Raw genomic sequence first — 16,581 nt, 5'->3', positions numbered from 1 at the left:
TAGAATGGCTAAAATGAAAAATACTAGCCATAGCAAGTGTTAAAGAAGATTTGGTGCCACTGAAAACTTCATACACTGGTGATGGAAATGAAAAATGGTGAAACCACTTTGGAAAAGAGTTTGGCAGCTTCTTAAAAAGTTAACCTGCACCTACTCTCTGAAATGAAAGCATGTTCATATGAAGACTTAAACATAAATGCCCACAGCAGTTTTATTTGTCATAACTAAAAGCAACCCAAGTGCTCATCAAAAGATGACTGGATAAACAAGCCATGGTTACAATGATGAAATCTAACAGCTCCCACAATAAAAATGAACTACTGATTCATGTAATAACACAAATTTCAAAATAACTATCTAGCTTGAAAGAAGCCAAAAACAAACAAATAGAAGAGTACATATTCTGTGACTTTATTGATATAAAATTATAAAAAATGTACCATGCCTGTAATCCCAGCAATTTTAGAGACCAAGGCGGGCAGATCATGAGGTCAGGAGATCGAGACCATCCTGGCCAACAGGGTGAAATCCCATCTCTACTAAAAATATGAAAATTAGCTGCACGTGGTGGCATGCACCTGTAATCCCAGCTACTTAGGAGGCTGAGGCAAGAGAACCATTTGAACCCAAGAGGCAGAGGTTGCAGTGAGCCGAGATTGAGCCACTGAACTCCAGTCAGGGTGACTAATCTAAACTGACAGAAAACAGATCAGGGGTTGCCTGGGTTGGAAGTAGCAAGGATCAGTAGGGAAAGAATAAGGAAAACAAGGGGCCACAGGAAACCTCAAGTGTCAAAATCTGTTCACTACACATTAACTGTGGTCATGATTTCCTGGGTATATATACATGTTAAAGTCTATCAAATTGTACATTTTAAGTGCAGTTTACATATCAATTATATTCCAATAAAGCAGTTTTTTAAAAGTCACAAGATAAAGAATCATTGTTTTGTGGTTTTGTTTTGTTTTGAGACATGGTCTTGCTCTGTCACCCAGGCTGGAGTGCAGTGGGACAAACACACTTCACTGCAACTTTGACCTTCTGAGCTCAAGTAATCCTCCCACCTCAGTCTCCTGGGTTGCTAGGACCACAGGCATGCACCACCACACCCAGCTATTTTATTTTTTAAGTTTTTTTGTAGAGATGGGGTCTTCCTATGTTGTCCAGGCTAGTCTCAAAATCCTGGGCTCAAGCGATCTTCCTGCTTCAGCCTCTCAAGGTGTTGGGATTACAGGCATGAGCTACCATGAGCAGCCCTCAATGTTCTTAAGATGAGAAACTCATAGCTGCCATCTACTATGTATGTAAAAAGCCATTAACACCACAGCCTCGACAGAAATAAGCCACTAGTTAGTCAACTGTGGAGTTTCCCTACCTCAATACTTTTTTCACCAATTTTCCTTATTTTTTTTTTTTATTACTATACTTTAAGTTCTGGGATATATGTGCAGAACGTGCAGGATTTGTTACATAGGTATACACGTGCCATAGTGGTTTGCTGCACCCATCACCTGTTGTCTACATTAGGTATTTCTCCTAATGCTATCCCTCCCCTAACCCCCAACCCCTTGACAGGCCCCGGTGTGTGATGTTCCCCTCCCTGTCCATGTCTTCTCATTGTTCAACTCCCACTTATGAGTGAGAACAAGCAGTGTTTGGTTTTCTGTTCCTGTGTTAGTTTGCTGAGAATGATGGTTTTCAGCTTCATCCTTGTCCCTGCAAAGGACATGAACTCATCCTTTTTTTACGGCTGCATAGTATTCCATGGCGTATATGTGCCACTTTTTCTTTATCCAGTCTATCATTGATGGGCATTTGGGTTGGTTCCAAGTCTTCACTGTTGTGAACAGTGCCACAATAAACGTACATGTGCATGTATATCTATAGTAGAATAATTCATAATCCTTTGGGTACATCCCCAGTAATGGGATTACTGGGTCAAATGGTATTTCTGATTCTAGATCCCTGAGGAATCACCACACTGTCTTCTACAATGGTTGAGCTAATTTACACTTCCACCAACAGTGTAAAAGCCTTCCTATTTCTCCACATCCTCTCCAGCATCTGTTGTTTCCTGACTTTTTAATGATCACCATTCTAACTGGTGTGAGATGGTATCTCCTTGTGGTTTTGGTTTGCATTTCTCTAATGACCAGTGATGATGAGCTTTTTTTCATGTTTCTTGGCCACATAAATATCTTCTTTTGAGAAGTGTCTGTTCATATCCTTCGCCCACTTTTTGATGGGGTTTTTTTTTTTCTTGTAAATTGGTTAAAGTTCCTCGTAGATTCTGAATATTAGCCCTTTGTCAGGTGGATAGATTGCAAAAATTTTCTCCCATTCAGTAGGCTGCCTAAGCTCTTTAATTAGATCCCATTTGTCAGTTTTGGGTTTTGCTGCCATTGCTTTTGGTGTTTTACTTATGAAGTCTTTGCCCATGCCTATGTCCTGAATGGTATTGTCCAGGTTTTCTTTTAGGCTATTTATGGTTTCAGGTCTTACATTTAAATCTTTAATCTATCTGTAATCCATCTTGAGTTAATTTTTGTATAAGGTGTAAGGAAGGGGTCGTTTCAGTTTTCTGTATATGGTTAGCCAGTTTTCCCAGCACTATTTATTAAATAGGGAATCCTTTCCCCATTACTTGTATTTGTCAGATTTGTCAAAGACCAGATGGTTGTAAATGTGTGGATTATTTCTGAGGCCTCTGTTCTGTTCCATTGGTCTATATATCTGTTTTGGTACCAGTACCATGCTGTTTTAGTTACTGTAGCCTTGTGGTATAGTTTGAAGTCAGGTGGCATGATGCCTCCAGCTTTGCTATTTTTGCTTAGGATTGTCTGGGCTATATGGGCTCTTTTTCGGTTCCATATGAAATTTAAAGTAGTTTCTTCTAATTCTGTGAAGAAAGTCAGTGGTAGCTTGATGGGGATAGCATTTAATCTATACATTACTTTGGACAGTATGGCCATTTTGATATTGATTCTTCCTATCCATGAACATGGAATGTTCTTCCATTTGTTTGTGTCCTCTCTGATTTCCTTGAGCAGTGGTTTGCAGTTCTCCTTGAAAAGGTCTTTCACATCTCTTGTATTTCTAGGTATTTTATTCTCTTTGTAGCAATTGTGAATGGGAGTTCACTCATGATTTGGCTGTCTATTACTAGCATATAGAAATACTTGCGATTATTGCACATTGATTTTATATCCTGAGACTTTGCTAAAGTTGCTCATCAGCTTAAGATTTGGGGCTGAGATGATGGGGTTTTCTCAATATACAATCATGTCATCTGCAAACAGAGACAATTTGACTTCCTCTCTTCCTATCTGAATACCGTTTCTTTCTTTCTGTTGCCTGATTGCCCTGGCCAGAACTTCCGATACTATGTTGAATAGGAGTGGTGAGAGAGGGCATCTTGGTCTTGTGCTAGTTTTCAAAGGGAATGCTTACAGCTTTTGCCAATTCAGTATGATATTGGCTGTGGGTTTGTCATAAATAGCTCTTATTATTTTGAGATACATTCCATCAGTACCTAATTTATTGAGAGTTTTTAGCATGAAGGGGTGATGAATTTTATCAAAGGCTTTTTCTGTATCTATTAAGGTAATTATGTGGTTTTGTCATTGGTTCTGTTTATGTGATGGATTACATTTATTGATCTGCATATGTTGAACCAGCCTTGCATCCCAGGGATGAAGCCGATTTGATCACGGTGGATAAGCTTTTTGATGTGCTGCTGGATTCAATTTGCCAGTATTTTACTGAGGATTTTCACATCGATGTTCATCAGGTATAATGGCCTAAAAATTTCTTTTTTTTGTTGTGTCTCTGCCAGGTTTTGGTATCAGGATGATGCTGGCCTCATAAAATGAGTTAGGGAGGAGCCCCAGTCTTTCTATTGTTTGGAATAGTTTCAGAAGAAATGGTACCAGCTCCTCTTTGTACCTCTGGTAGAATTTGGCTCTGAATCCATCTGTTCCTGGGCTTTTTTTGGTTAGTAGGCTATTAATTACTGCCTCAATTTCAGAACTTGTTATTGATCTATTCAGGGACTCGACTTCTTCCTGGTTTAGTCTTGGGAGGGTGTATGTGTCCAGGAATTTATTCATTTCTTCTAGATTTTCTAGTTTACTTCCGTAGAGGTATTTATAGTATTCCCTGATGGTAGTTTGTATTTCTGTGGGATCAGTGGTGATATCCCCTTTATCATTTTTTATTGTGTCTGTTTGATTCTTCTCTTCTTTAACAGTCTGGCTAGTGGTCTATTTTGTTAATCTTTTCAAAAACCCAGATCCTGGATTCATTGATTTTTTGAAGGGTTTTTCGTGTCTCTATTTCCTTCAGTTCTGTTCTAACTTAGTTATTTCTTGTCTTCTGCTGGCTTTTGAATTTGTTTGCTCTTGCTTCTCTAGTTCTTTTAATTGTGATATTAGGGTGTTGATGTTAGATCTTTCCTGCTTTCTCTGGTGGGCATTTCGTGCTATAAATTTCCCTCTGAACACTGCTTTAGCTGTGTCCAATAGATTCTGGTACATTGTGTCTTTGTTCTCATTGGTTTAAAGAACTTATTTATTTCTGCCTTAATTTCATTGTTTACCCAGCAGTCATTCAGGAGCAGGTTGTTTAGTTTCCATGTAATTGCGCGGTTTTCAGTGAGTTTCTTAACCCTGAGTTCTAATTTGATGCACTGTGGTCTGAGAGATTGTTTGTTATGATTTCCACTCTTTTGCCTTTGCTGAATTTTACTTCCAATTATGTGGTCAATTTTAGAATGAGTGTGACATGGCACTGAAAATAAAGTATATTCTGTTGATTTGGGGTGGAAAGCTGTGTAGATATCTATCAGGCCCACTTGATCCAGAGCTAAGTTCAAGTCCTGAATATCCTTATAATTTTCTGTCTCGTTGATCTAATATTGACAGTGGGGTGTTAAAGTCTCCCACTATTATTGTGTGGAAGTCTAAGTCTCCTTGTAGGTCTCTGAGAACTTGCTTTATGAATCTGGGTGCTTCTGTATTGGGTGGATATATATTTAGGAGAGTTAGTTCTTCTTGTTGCATTGATCCCTTTACCATTATGTGATGCCCTTCTTTGTCTCTTGATCTTTGTTGGTTTAAAGTCTGTTTTATCAGAGACTAGGATGTAACCCCTGCTCTTTTTTTTTTTTTTTTTTTTTTTTTTTTTTTTTTGCTTTCCATTTGCTTGGTAAATATTCCTCCATCCCTTTATTTTGAGCCTATGTGTGTCTTTGCATGTGAGATGGGTCTCCTGAATACAGCACACCAATGGGTCTTGACTCTTTATCCAATTTGCCAGTCTGTGTCTTTTAATTGGGGCATTTATCCCATTTACATTTAAGGTATTATTCTGTGTGAATTTGATCCTGTCATTATGATGCCAGCTGGTTATTTTGCCTATTAGTTGACGCAGTTTCTTCATAGTGTTGATGGTCTTTACAATTTGGTATGTTTTTGCAGTGGCTGGTACCGGTTTTTCCTTTCCATATTTACTGCTTCCAAGGCCAGGTGTGGTGGCTCACACCTGTAATCCCAGCACTTTGGGAGGCCGATGCTGGTGGATCACCTGAGGTCAGGAGTTCAAGAGCAGCCTGACCAACATGGCAAAACCCCACCTCTACTAAAAATACAAAAATTACCCAGGCGTGGTAGTGGGCGCCTGTAATCCCAACTACTCAGGAGGCAAAGACAGGAGAATCACTTGAACCTGGGAAGCAGAGACTGCAGTGAACTGAGATGGTACCATTGCACTCCAGCCTGGGTGACAGAGCGAGACTCTGTCTCAAAAACAACAGCAACAACAACAACAACAACAACATTTTAGCGCTTTCTTCAGGAGCTCTTGTAAGGCAGGCCTGCTGGTGACAAAATCTCTCAGCATTAGCTTGTCTGTAAAGGATTTTATTTCTCCTTCACTTTTGAAGCTTAGTTTGACTGGATATGAAATTCTGGGTTGAAAATTCTTTTCTTTAAGAATGCTGAATATTGGCCTTCACTTTTTTCTGGCTTCTAGGGTTTCTGCAGAGAGATCCGGTGCTAGTCTGACAGGCTTCCCTTTGCGGGTAACCCCTCTTCAGCTGCCCTTAACATTCTTTCCTTCATTTCCACCTTGGTGAATCTGATGATTATATGTCTTGGGGTTGCTCTTCTCGAGGAGTATCTTTGTGGTGTTCCCTGTATTTCCTACATTTGAATGTTGGCCTGTCTTGCTAGGTTGGGAAAGGTCTTCTGGATAATATCCTGAAGAGTATTTTCCAACTTGGTTCCATTCTCCCAGTCACTTTCAGGTACACCAATCAAATGTAAGTTTGGTCTTTTCACATAGTCCCATATTTCTTGGAGGCTTTATTAATTCCTTTTCATTCATTTTTCTCTAATATTATCTTCATGCTTTATTTCATTAAGGTGATCTTCAATCTCTGATATACTTTCTTCCGCTTGACTGAGTTGGCTACTGATACTTATGTATGCTTCACGAAGTTCCTGTGTTGTGTTTATCAGCTCCATCAGGTCATTTATGTTCTTCCCTGAACTGGTTGTTCTAGTTAGCAATTCCTCCAATCTTTTATCAAGGTATTTAGCTTCCTTGCATTGTGTTAGGAAATGCTCCTTTAGCTCAGAGGAGTTTGTTACTACCCACCTTCTGAAGTCTATTTCTAACAATTCATCAAATTCATTCACTGTCCAGTTTTGTTCCCTTGCTGACGAGAAGTTGTGATCCTTTGGAGGAGAAGAGGTGTTCTGATTTCTGGAATTTTCAGCCCTTTTGCACTATTTATTCCTCATCTTCATGGATTTATCTACGTTTGGTCTTTGATATTGGTGACCTTTGGATGGGGTTTCTGTGTGGACGTCCTTTTTGTTGATGTTGACGCCATTTCTTTCTGTTTGTTAGTTTTCCTTCTAACAGTCAGGCCCCTCTGCTACAGGTCTGCTGGGGCTTTCCTGAGGTCCACTCCAGACTCTGTATGCCTGGGTATCAACAGCAGCAGCTGCAGAACAGCAAAGATTGCTGCCTGTTCTTTCCTCTGGAAGCTTTGTTCCAGAGGGGTATCTGCCAGATGCCAAGCCAGAGCTCTCCTGTATGAGGTGTCTGTCAACTTCTGCTGGGAAAATTCATGTTTCCGTCTGAGCTTGTGCCTGTTGTTTTTAAATCCCTCTCAGCTACCAACTGAAGCTGCTACCTAAAGCACTGCTCTGCCTGTTACCTCCAGTATCCTATGGGAGAACTGCTGATCTCTTCTGCTGCTAGGAAGCTTCCTCCAACCAGCTTGACCCTGGACTCCAGATACTCCCATTCACTTTTTTTTGATAGAATCCTTTTTGTGTTTGTAGGAGAACACCACAGTAAGGTGTCTTCAATTACTTAGGGTCTATGTGATACAAATATTTCCTTTGTCCACATAGCCTCACACCATATTCAAAAGCTGCTCATTTCTACAGGCACATTCAGTTTCTAAGTGACCCACTATGCCATGTTCACTTACGGAGATTTCTCTTTCATACTCCATAGTCCAATTCCTATCGTCTGGTACTATATCTCATTCCCACTCTGCATTTCATAGAAGGTAGGGATGATCATCACACTAAAAGCAGTGAATCCAGTTGAACGTCTACCTAGGGGCAACTGGAATCCCAAATCCCCTTCCATACAGCCAGTCCTACCCCCGGCTCTTCATCTTAACCTGAGACCAGAGACTGCTATGTGAATAAGCTGATCCAGAGAAGCCCTGACTTCAGACACACCAAACTTAGCTGAAGGAGAAATGAGGTACCTTACTTAACCAAACATTAAATGGAAGTCCACATGCTGACTCATTAGAATTCTGGTCCCATTTCTCTCTTTATATTCCTAGAAATGACTGCCTTGCTTACATCTCCTAGAAGTATAGAAGGTTTATGCCTAGAGAAAAGGATGAATCCAAGAGAAGACCTACAGATACTTGAATGTGGGCTGGCCACCCATCCAGTCACTAGTAAACTGCACCAAGGAGCTCCATCCATGGAGAGCTTTAGATCGGCTTCAATATCTCCTTTGGGTATGAACAGACAACCAATGACACCAACTATGTGAAATATTCCTTTTACATGAAACACTGAGACTAAAAGTAGAGGGGGTAAAGAGAACCAAAGAGAAAAACAACGCAGGGAACAGATGAAAATTTCAAGACAAGTATAATTTATATCATCTAAGAGAAAATGCTATATTCACACACACAAACACACACACAAGCACACACATACACATGGATATTTAAAAAAAAAAAAACAGTTTATTCATCCTTGGGAAATGAGACTATCATAGCAAAAACAAAAGAGTCAATAAATGAGTTTGGAATATCAAGTTGAAGAAGTCTCCTGAAAAGAAAATAAAGACAGATTAGCAATGGGATAAGACAGGTAAGAAAATCAAGTGATTAAGCCAGATAGAATGACCTACATCTGTCTGTTACAAGTTCTACAAAAAAAAAAAAAAAAAGAAAGAAAAGAAAGAAACTGGAAAGTTATTCTGAAGAGAGAGAGAGAAAAAAAAAGCAAGAAAATATCCAGAGTGGAAGTCAGGCCATGCAATTCTAGAGTGAAAGTGTGCACAAATGTCCAGTATACCAAATAAAATAACCCATACCAAGGTACAACATGACATTTTAGAATACTAGAGATAAAGGAAGCAAAAGAAAAAGTCAAAAAGGATTAGATACCCAAACACAGTACACTCAATAACTAGAACATAACAGAAGCTAGAACAAAATGGAAAAATGCCTTCAAACATGAGGGAAAGGTTAACTTAGACTTTTATAGCCAGTCCAACTATGAATCTTATGTAAGGGCAGAACAATGACATTTTCAAATATGCGGGATCTCAAAGTGTGCCTCTCATGCAGGTCTCCTTTCTCAGAAAGCTACTGAAGGCTGCGCCACCTAAAAGAATAACTGAAATACAAAGGAAAAGGACTTAGAAGAAGGGAATCCACCTTAGCCAAGAAACGGAAAGAGTTCCCATGGCAATAGCAGTATGCATCCAGCCTAGGGGGCAAACAGTAAAAACTAGAGCAATGAGATTAAGAGTTTCAGAGGGGATAGCACTACAATATAAATTTTTTAAAAAGTAGATTTAACAAATTGCCAAATGTGTATGACCTTAATGAGGGATTTTATGGCTCCTTTAGTGTGTTTAGGGAAATAATTTCTGACACTTAATTAAAGAAAGTGAAGAGGGGAGAAGAAGGGCCATTACTAACTGTTGGAGGAACAAAGGGGTCAGAGAAAATACATGTTTAATATGCAATTAACAGGACTCAGCTAGTAAATTATAATCATAATGCAGACATTAAATATAAGAGAAAAACTATAAAAACCATCATGAGAAGGAAAAATAATATGGATATGGTAGTCGAGGGTAAGAGGAAGAGAGCTAAGTTTTCATCTTTCATAATAAGTCCACAGATGTCTAAGATCATAAAAGTATAAAGACTGTTTAGGAAAAAGAAACCGCTAGAAGAGTATAAAGTGATGCCTATGTGAAGGACTCAGCAGGAGAAGGGAGTAGAGGACTGCTTCCTGTAACAAGCCTAACGAAAGGAGTTTTGAAAACCACTTACATGTTATTTATTATATTATTTTGATAAAACTGTTGAGGTGCTATACAAATGTATGGCATTAAGACAGAAGTGATCATTTTCACTTCTGTCTTAATGCCAGTGGGCAGGATAGCTTTGAGCCTAGTGTTTCTATGACTTGGCCTAGAGTGGGATTCAAAGACAGAAAAAGTCCACAATAACCCTGAATGTTTCCAATGAAGTATGACAATTGTCTAGAAAAAAAAAAGTCTCGGTTATTCTCAGTATATTTGGTTCTAAAGTCATCTTTTTGCGGATAATACAAAAAACTAGTTATAGAGATCATGTGGCTAAAAACTCCTTGAGTACAACACAGCTCCAAAATTAGATAGGCAAGGTTTAAAAAAAAAAAATCTGTATTTCTCCTATATAGTTCTAACCTCTAAAGAGTCATTTAAAAAATCACTTTATTCATTGTCATTAGAATGCAAGTAACATTTACAATATCCTATCTTGCCATCATTAGTGCATCATACATTCTAGTGACTTATAAAGATTTTTTCAACTTCAGTAGTTTCATTAAGGGTATATTGAATTCTGGCAAGACTATCTGAAAAGTCCTGATCTAAATTTTCAGAATTCTTCAAATTATGTTTGAAATATACATTTCAAACTACTATTTGGAATGTCATTCTAATTTTCTTTAACTTTTCTTCAATTGCTTCCAAACCACACGCACCAGAAACTACTATCCTTCTCACAGAACCCCTCCTTTTCCATACACATCACATTCTACGCTGGGAGACCAAAATTAACACAAAGCCCATGATAACCCTGAATGTTTCCAATGAAGTATGACAATTGTCTAGAAAACAAAGTCTCAGTTATTCTCAACATATTTGGTTCCAAAGTCATCCTTCTGCAGATAGTACAAACAACAAATGGTACAGCCATACATATATACAAGTATATATTTTATTTATGTGTGTTTGTCTGTATATATATATATATACACACACATATATATATATTTAGACCTGCCACTGAAAAGTAATATGTGGTAATTTTCAGACAAATAATTTTAAGAGCCTTCAATCACTGCAAGTTTTATTTTAAGGAAAGCTGAAACATCAACACTAATAAGCACAATCAACAAACCTTTAGTTCTCTCTAACAGTGTTTGAGTCACTGGCACCTGCTAGGATCAATCTAGATAGCCGCTACAACACTTAGTTCCAACAGTCTCTTAAAAAGATACATGAAGTTCAAGCTTTACTTACTAAGCTGTCCTATAACAAACTTTCCCTCCACCCCCAACCCTGACTTACCCAGTTAGAGCTAAACTACTTCAGCACCTCACTTCAACATTTAAAAGTGACGTATTTCAAACACACGTCATACACTTCAGTCAATTCCATTTGCTCCTAGAAAACACTGTACATTTTCAATTAGCACTGTCAGAAAGGGAAGCACCCTCTGGTCTTTTCACTGAAAATCAATTATGCAAAAAACAGTTTAGATGGTCTAATTTAGCTGTGCCATATGTATACTACAAGGTGTTCAACAGCTTTGATGAAAAATTGGCAATGATGTTAGCCAGCTGTCTGGGGTCTTGGTATTACATGTGGAAGATGAATATCTCATTCATTAAATTTCCCTTAATTTGTACAAGTCACCATTTTTCCTTTTATAATTAACAACTTTTCTACTGTCTTTCCCAGTTGGGAAAGTTTAAAATCCTTGCCACATCCTGTTTATATAGTCTCAATGTTCTGCTAATTGTCATTCTACTAAAATAAAGCCTTCTTACATGGCTGTATTTTATATTGGCTGGCTTATTTTCATCGTGGCACTTTCTCATATAGAACCATCTTCCTGGTTGAGGTGTGCAAGACCTAACTTCCCTTCAGAGTACTATACTATCTTCAGTGCTTTTCCACCTGCTTTCTCCATTTTGCTTTCAAACAGTAGAGAGTTTTGCTAACTTTGACCATAATGCAAAAATACATTTAATATTTCCACATCCGTAAAACTGAAAGACATTTAATCAAAGCAAGCATTGTATTATAAGATATGATAAACTCTGATTTTCTATTCTACTGCACTTCACTTTTCGAAAATGCTGGTCAATCCACTAAATTGACTTTATAAATTTACTAGTGAGTTACACAGCTTGCTCTGGGGGAAAAAATATGTCAATTGATGTAAACACTTCTGAATCTGGACAAATAATCTGAATTTTAGTCTGAACTCCATCAGTAACTAGAAGAGCTTACATAAGCCATTTCGCCTCAGAGCTCCTGTCCCTCAACACTGAAATAAGAGAGCTGAAACAGGTTATAGGAAGATCTAGTATGCAGTTAGCTAATGGCTCCCATTGCCACTTCAGACCACTCTAACTTACTCTGTTTGTCCTCTGGTGCTTCACAGTCTGGTGACATTGGGACAAATATGAATCTTAAAAACATTTCTTCCATAGATAGAAAAAGCATCCAATTACACTGTGTCCCATGTATGCATGGATATTTTAGTCCCTTTGAGCTTTTTATTTGCTTCTGATATTGAGACTTTTCCCTTTTCCTTTCTAGCCAATGGCCTTCCAGAGAGCTAAGCCTATCAAATTAGTAAGATAACTGAGGAATCAGCTATAGCAGGATGAGAGTTTTACTATAGGGCCATAAGAGGACTTAAGAAATCAGGTTCTGGAATTGCCATCATCTTTAACTTTCTGAGACACTTAATTCCAGCAGTACTGTGCTAGGATAATCAGGTATTATTAAGGCAACATTCAAGACTTAAAATTCAATTAAGATAAATATTCAAAGAAATCAGAATATTGCCTCATCAAAGTTTTTTGTCAAAAGGAAAGCATAACATGCCATTGTCTTTAAAGCTTTTTTTTTTTTTTTTTAAAGATACTCCTTATAGGTTAAATAATTATTCAGAAAAAAGATCTCAAAGACCTGGTTAATCATTAACTAATGAACTATCATAAAAAGATTGGTTCTGTTAGTCACGATTTTCCTTATACACATAACTCTTAACCCAAATTTTGTCCAAGTTGTTAATAAAAGGAAAGTAATGTATTCTAAGGTTTTATTAGAAAAGATATACTTAAAGAATAGCTAAAATATTTAGTGATTAATCTACATTTGTAAACTTTCCTGAACACATGACATTTTAGCAGGAAGTACTACTCTGAATAAATAAGCAAATAAATTTTGTTTAACCCATTAGGATGAAATCATAATGAAAATGCATGAAAAACTGTAGGTGATACAGTTAACAGTAACTTGTTCCTTAATATTGTTACTCTAATAATGATGCCATTGTTATTGGGAGATGTGAAGTCACATGAACACACAAATGTCCAAGGTATGTTCAATGAAAGGCAAGCGTTAAAAAAAAATGATGTGTATATGTTTGTATATTGATTTGTGTAATTATATTTTTTATCTTGAAGGATCTACAGAGTATTAACAGGGTGAATTCTGAGTATTAACAGGGTGAATTTCTTGTCCCCAATAAATTGGGGACAAGAAAGAGAATTTTTGTGACCTTATACCTACATCTATGTTTTAGTTTTTTTACAATGAACATGTAAAACTTGTAGTTTTAAATATTTTTAAAATAAGGTACTACATACCCACTCCAGTTGTTGCTTAATAAACACAGGAAATAAAAGTAAGTTGCCATCCTGCAAACATATCAGGGAATCCAAATGAACAGCACTCTATTTGTGGGACCACACGACAGGGACACTATAGTCTACAGTGATAAAGGAACTTCAGAGTGCTTTGCAAGCATTAACAAGTGGGTTAAACTTTTAAAATTAAACCCTGTTGATATTGTCTTCATCAAAAAGATTTGCAATGCAAAAAAAAAAAATCTTGATGCATAAAATGTACTAATAAAATAAAATTATGTAAATCAGGTAACTTTAACATTTTTAAGTCCATCCCACTAAGATTAATGAACCCTCCTTGTTTTTCCACCTGGAATTCTAATCCCAGGCTTGTTTTCAGGAAGATTTTCTGCCATTTGTCTCTAGAAACATTTGTAAAGCATCAAGGCTTTGATTTATTCACCTGTATACTTGTTGAATGAAATAGAGCCTGCTTCAACTTTGATTTGCTTCAAACCATCTGAAGAGTTAATATACTAATACCACTAAGTAGGTGATTTCTGTTAAAGTTGGTTATTTCGATGCTATTCGGACAAAATTAAACTATAAAAAAAAAAGCCTAGGTACCAAAATACTAGCAATAGAAGGATGCTAACTACATATGACAGAAATCCATTCAAAAGAAGAAAAGTTATTAATAGATTACTAATCTAATATACAAGCAATATAATAAATTTTAAAATGCAAATATTTTAAGCATAAAACTGATCCCATATATCTCCCCATCAAAAATACAAACAAGTTTCCTTCCACTGTTTACATACATACCATAAGAAAAGGCTAAATAAGGACTAAATCAACCTAAAATAATTTGAAAGTGGCATAAGGGCTGAGAGTTATTAGTGAAATCTAAGGACCATCATGAGAGCATTTTCTAGTACCACATTCAGGCTGAAACTGAGATTATAATACACCCCGGGCTTTATGGAAATAAGGGTGCAGCTTTGAAAGAATGGCTTAAAGTTCCAGAGAGTGATGAGTTGTTTGTTTTTTTTTTTTTACACCTTGAGCTACCTGCACAGCTGCCAAAAAGTGTTAAGGTGGATGATGAATACACATCTGAAAGTCTTACTATAGCTCCATATATTTTGATTCTTGAATCAAACCAATTAACTAATGCACTTTACAGTTAGAGCTCTCACATGATAGAATGTAAGGCAAGCTTCCCAATAGGAAGCCAGTAAGGATCTCCATTTCCCAAGCCCTTCCATGCAATCACGCAACAGAGACACAAAGCAAGTAATGAAAACCCAGCTTGCAAAAACAGAAAGGGTCCTACATAAAAAGGACCTAAGGTAAAGAAGGACTAAAACTTTCTTCATGCCTCTGCAATGTAGAGGTGAATGCTGCTCATTTTCCTTGCAGGAACCCAAGTTCCATCTTATCTGAAACATATCCTATATATCTGGTGACCAAAGAAAATGGGAACCAACCAAAAGAAGTCAGTCTTGAAATGACTATTACCCCATGAGCAAGCAGCAAGAAAAAATTCATCATAAAGGAATTGGATGCCTCCCCCTAAAGTTACCCATTCGTGGAAAGTAGACAGTGCTAACCAGATGTCAACTGAATAATTGCTGTCAGCCTCAAGTTTTCTGATAACCAAGCTAAAAAGTTTCCAAGAAATAAGAAAATAAGGCTTCTCTAATCTCACTTTTCTTCTACAGTTTAATTTTAAAACTTAAAGACAGTTCCTTGGTGCCTAGGTTTAAAAAAAAAAAAAAAAAAAAAAAAAAAAAAAGTCCCTCCCACCTGTTCATTCCACTCCAAGAAAAGTCCTCTTTATTGGCACTATTTATGGGAAAGCCAGTGAGGTCACCCCATTTTAAAAAACAAGTCAGTCTCTGAAAGTAAGATTTCAATGAAAATGCAGCGCAAAAGGGCACACGACTGCAAAATTCAAACAGTAAGAACGAACCTCTCTGTAAAGAGAGATCCATCACTGCGCGGCTTCCGATGCCACCTGAGGAGGAAGAGCACGCAAATCCTGTCCATCGTTCGTTTAAAACGAAAGAACAGTCACAGTCGCAGACAGAGGCCAACCCCTACCATCCCCCGTCATCCCTCCGAAAACACTGGGGAAAAGACCAGCACTAAGCAAAAGGACAAGATGACATGGATTTTGCACTTAATGCTAACAAGGAGCTTGGGACCCAACAATCAGCAAACAGATTGCGGGCGGGGGGCGGGGAGCGGGGGGCGGGGTGGGGGGGGGGGCGGTTCATCCGCAGTCGGAGCGATTAGAAAACAGGTTTCTGCCTTCGTGAGAAGCCTCATCGTGGGAAATGTCACCGCCTGGCTCGACACCTGCTGGATCGGCCCCTCCAGGAGCGGCGAGGAGTCACGCCGGCTGCCACAGGGGACCCCCCGTCCGTCCCCGCCCCCGCTCCCCGGTGCCCGCAGCCCCCGAGGCCAGGGTCTCGGGGAGGGAGCGGAGCCAGGCAGTACCAGGTGTAGTCGTCCTCGTCCCGCCAGGCGGCTATGCTCTCCAGATCCAGCAGTTCCACCTCGTCCAGCAGCGTGGGGGCCGGCGAGGGCGGCGCTGCAGCTCCCCCCGGCGGCGTCCCCGCGCCCCCCGGCTCCGGCCCGCCACCGCCCGCGCCGAAGAAGCCCGCTGCCGGCTTGAAGTAGACGAAGGGCGCCTCGGGTGGCTGCGCCAGGCTGCAAAGCAGGGAGGGCGCGGGGCTAGGCAGGCAGAAGGTGCCCGGGAACGCGGGACTGGAGCCACCGCCGCTGCCACTGCCGCTGCCGCCACCGCCACCGCCCCCGCGCCCAGCGCCAACCCGAGCCCCAGGCCCCCTGAGGCCGCGGCGGTGACCGTGGCGGCCGGGGGGCTCCGAGGACCCAATGGGCTGCAGGCCCCGGCGGGGGGCGGCGCGGCGGGTGGCGGCGGCGGCAGCAGCAGCAGGTGCGGGGCGGCGGCCGCGCTTGCCGCTCGACTCCGCAGCTGCTCGTTCTGCTTCTCCAGCTTGCGCACCAGCTCCTGCAGCTTCTTCACCTCCAGCTCCGCGTTCACCACCGGCCCGGAGCCCGCTCCAGAGCTGACCCCCGCCGAGGCACATTTCACCTGCTCCGCCATCATCGTGGGCCCCGAGGGCGCCGCGGCCGCCGGGGAGTGCGCGCCGCCGCGCCGGCTCCTCGGGCCACAGGGAGGCTACGGCTCCTTCCCTGCCGCCCCAGCCTGGGGGGCCGACCACGCGCGGGCTGAGGCCGAGCCGGCGGTTCGCATCAGCACCGGGCCCTCGCCTCCGGCCGCAGCAGCCACCACCGAGCTGATCTGCACATGCTCAGTGCGTCCCTCCAGTCCCCTGGGCGTCGCGGC

At 40.1% G+C, this 16,581-nt stretch overlaps 1 protein-coding gene across 1 annotated transcript in view; it reads right to left on the bottom strand.

Annotated features, from left to right (window-relative positions):
• SLAIN1 (SLAIN motif family member 1) overlaps positions 1–16,581 on the bottom strand; it is a 66,039-nt gene extending 49,458 nt beyond the window's left edge. Inside the window, 2 exon segments of the mRNA XM_030922340.1 lie at positions 15,708–16,024; positions 16,027–16,581. Coding sequence (XP_030778200.1) covers positions 15,708–16,024; positions 16,027–16,341 — 632 coding nt within the window. The 5' untranslated portion in view covers positions 16,342–16,581.

This window comes from Rhinopithecus roxellana, chromosome 18, assembly GCF_007565055.1.
Source record: "Rhinopithecus roxellana isolate Shanxi Qingling chromosome 18, ASM756505v1, whole genome shotgun sequence".
In the NCBI taxonomy this organism is placed as follows: Eukaryota; Metazoa; Chordata; class Mammalia; order Primates; family Cercopithecidae; genus Rhinopithecus; species Rhinopithecus roxellana.
This window is presented reverse-complemented; position numbering and strand designations above follow the sequence as displayed.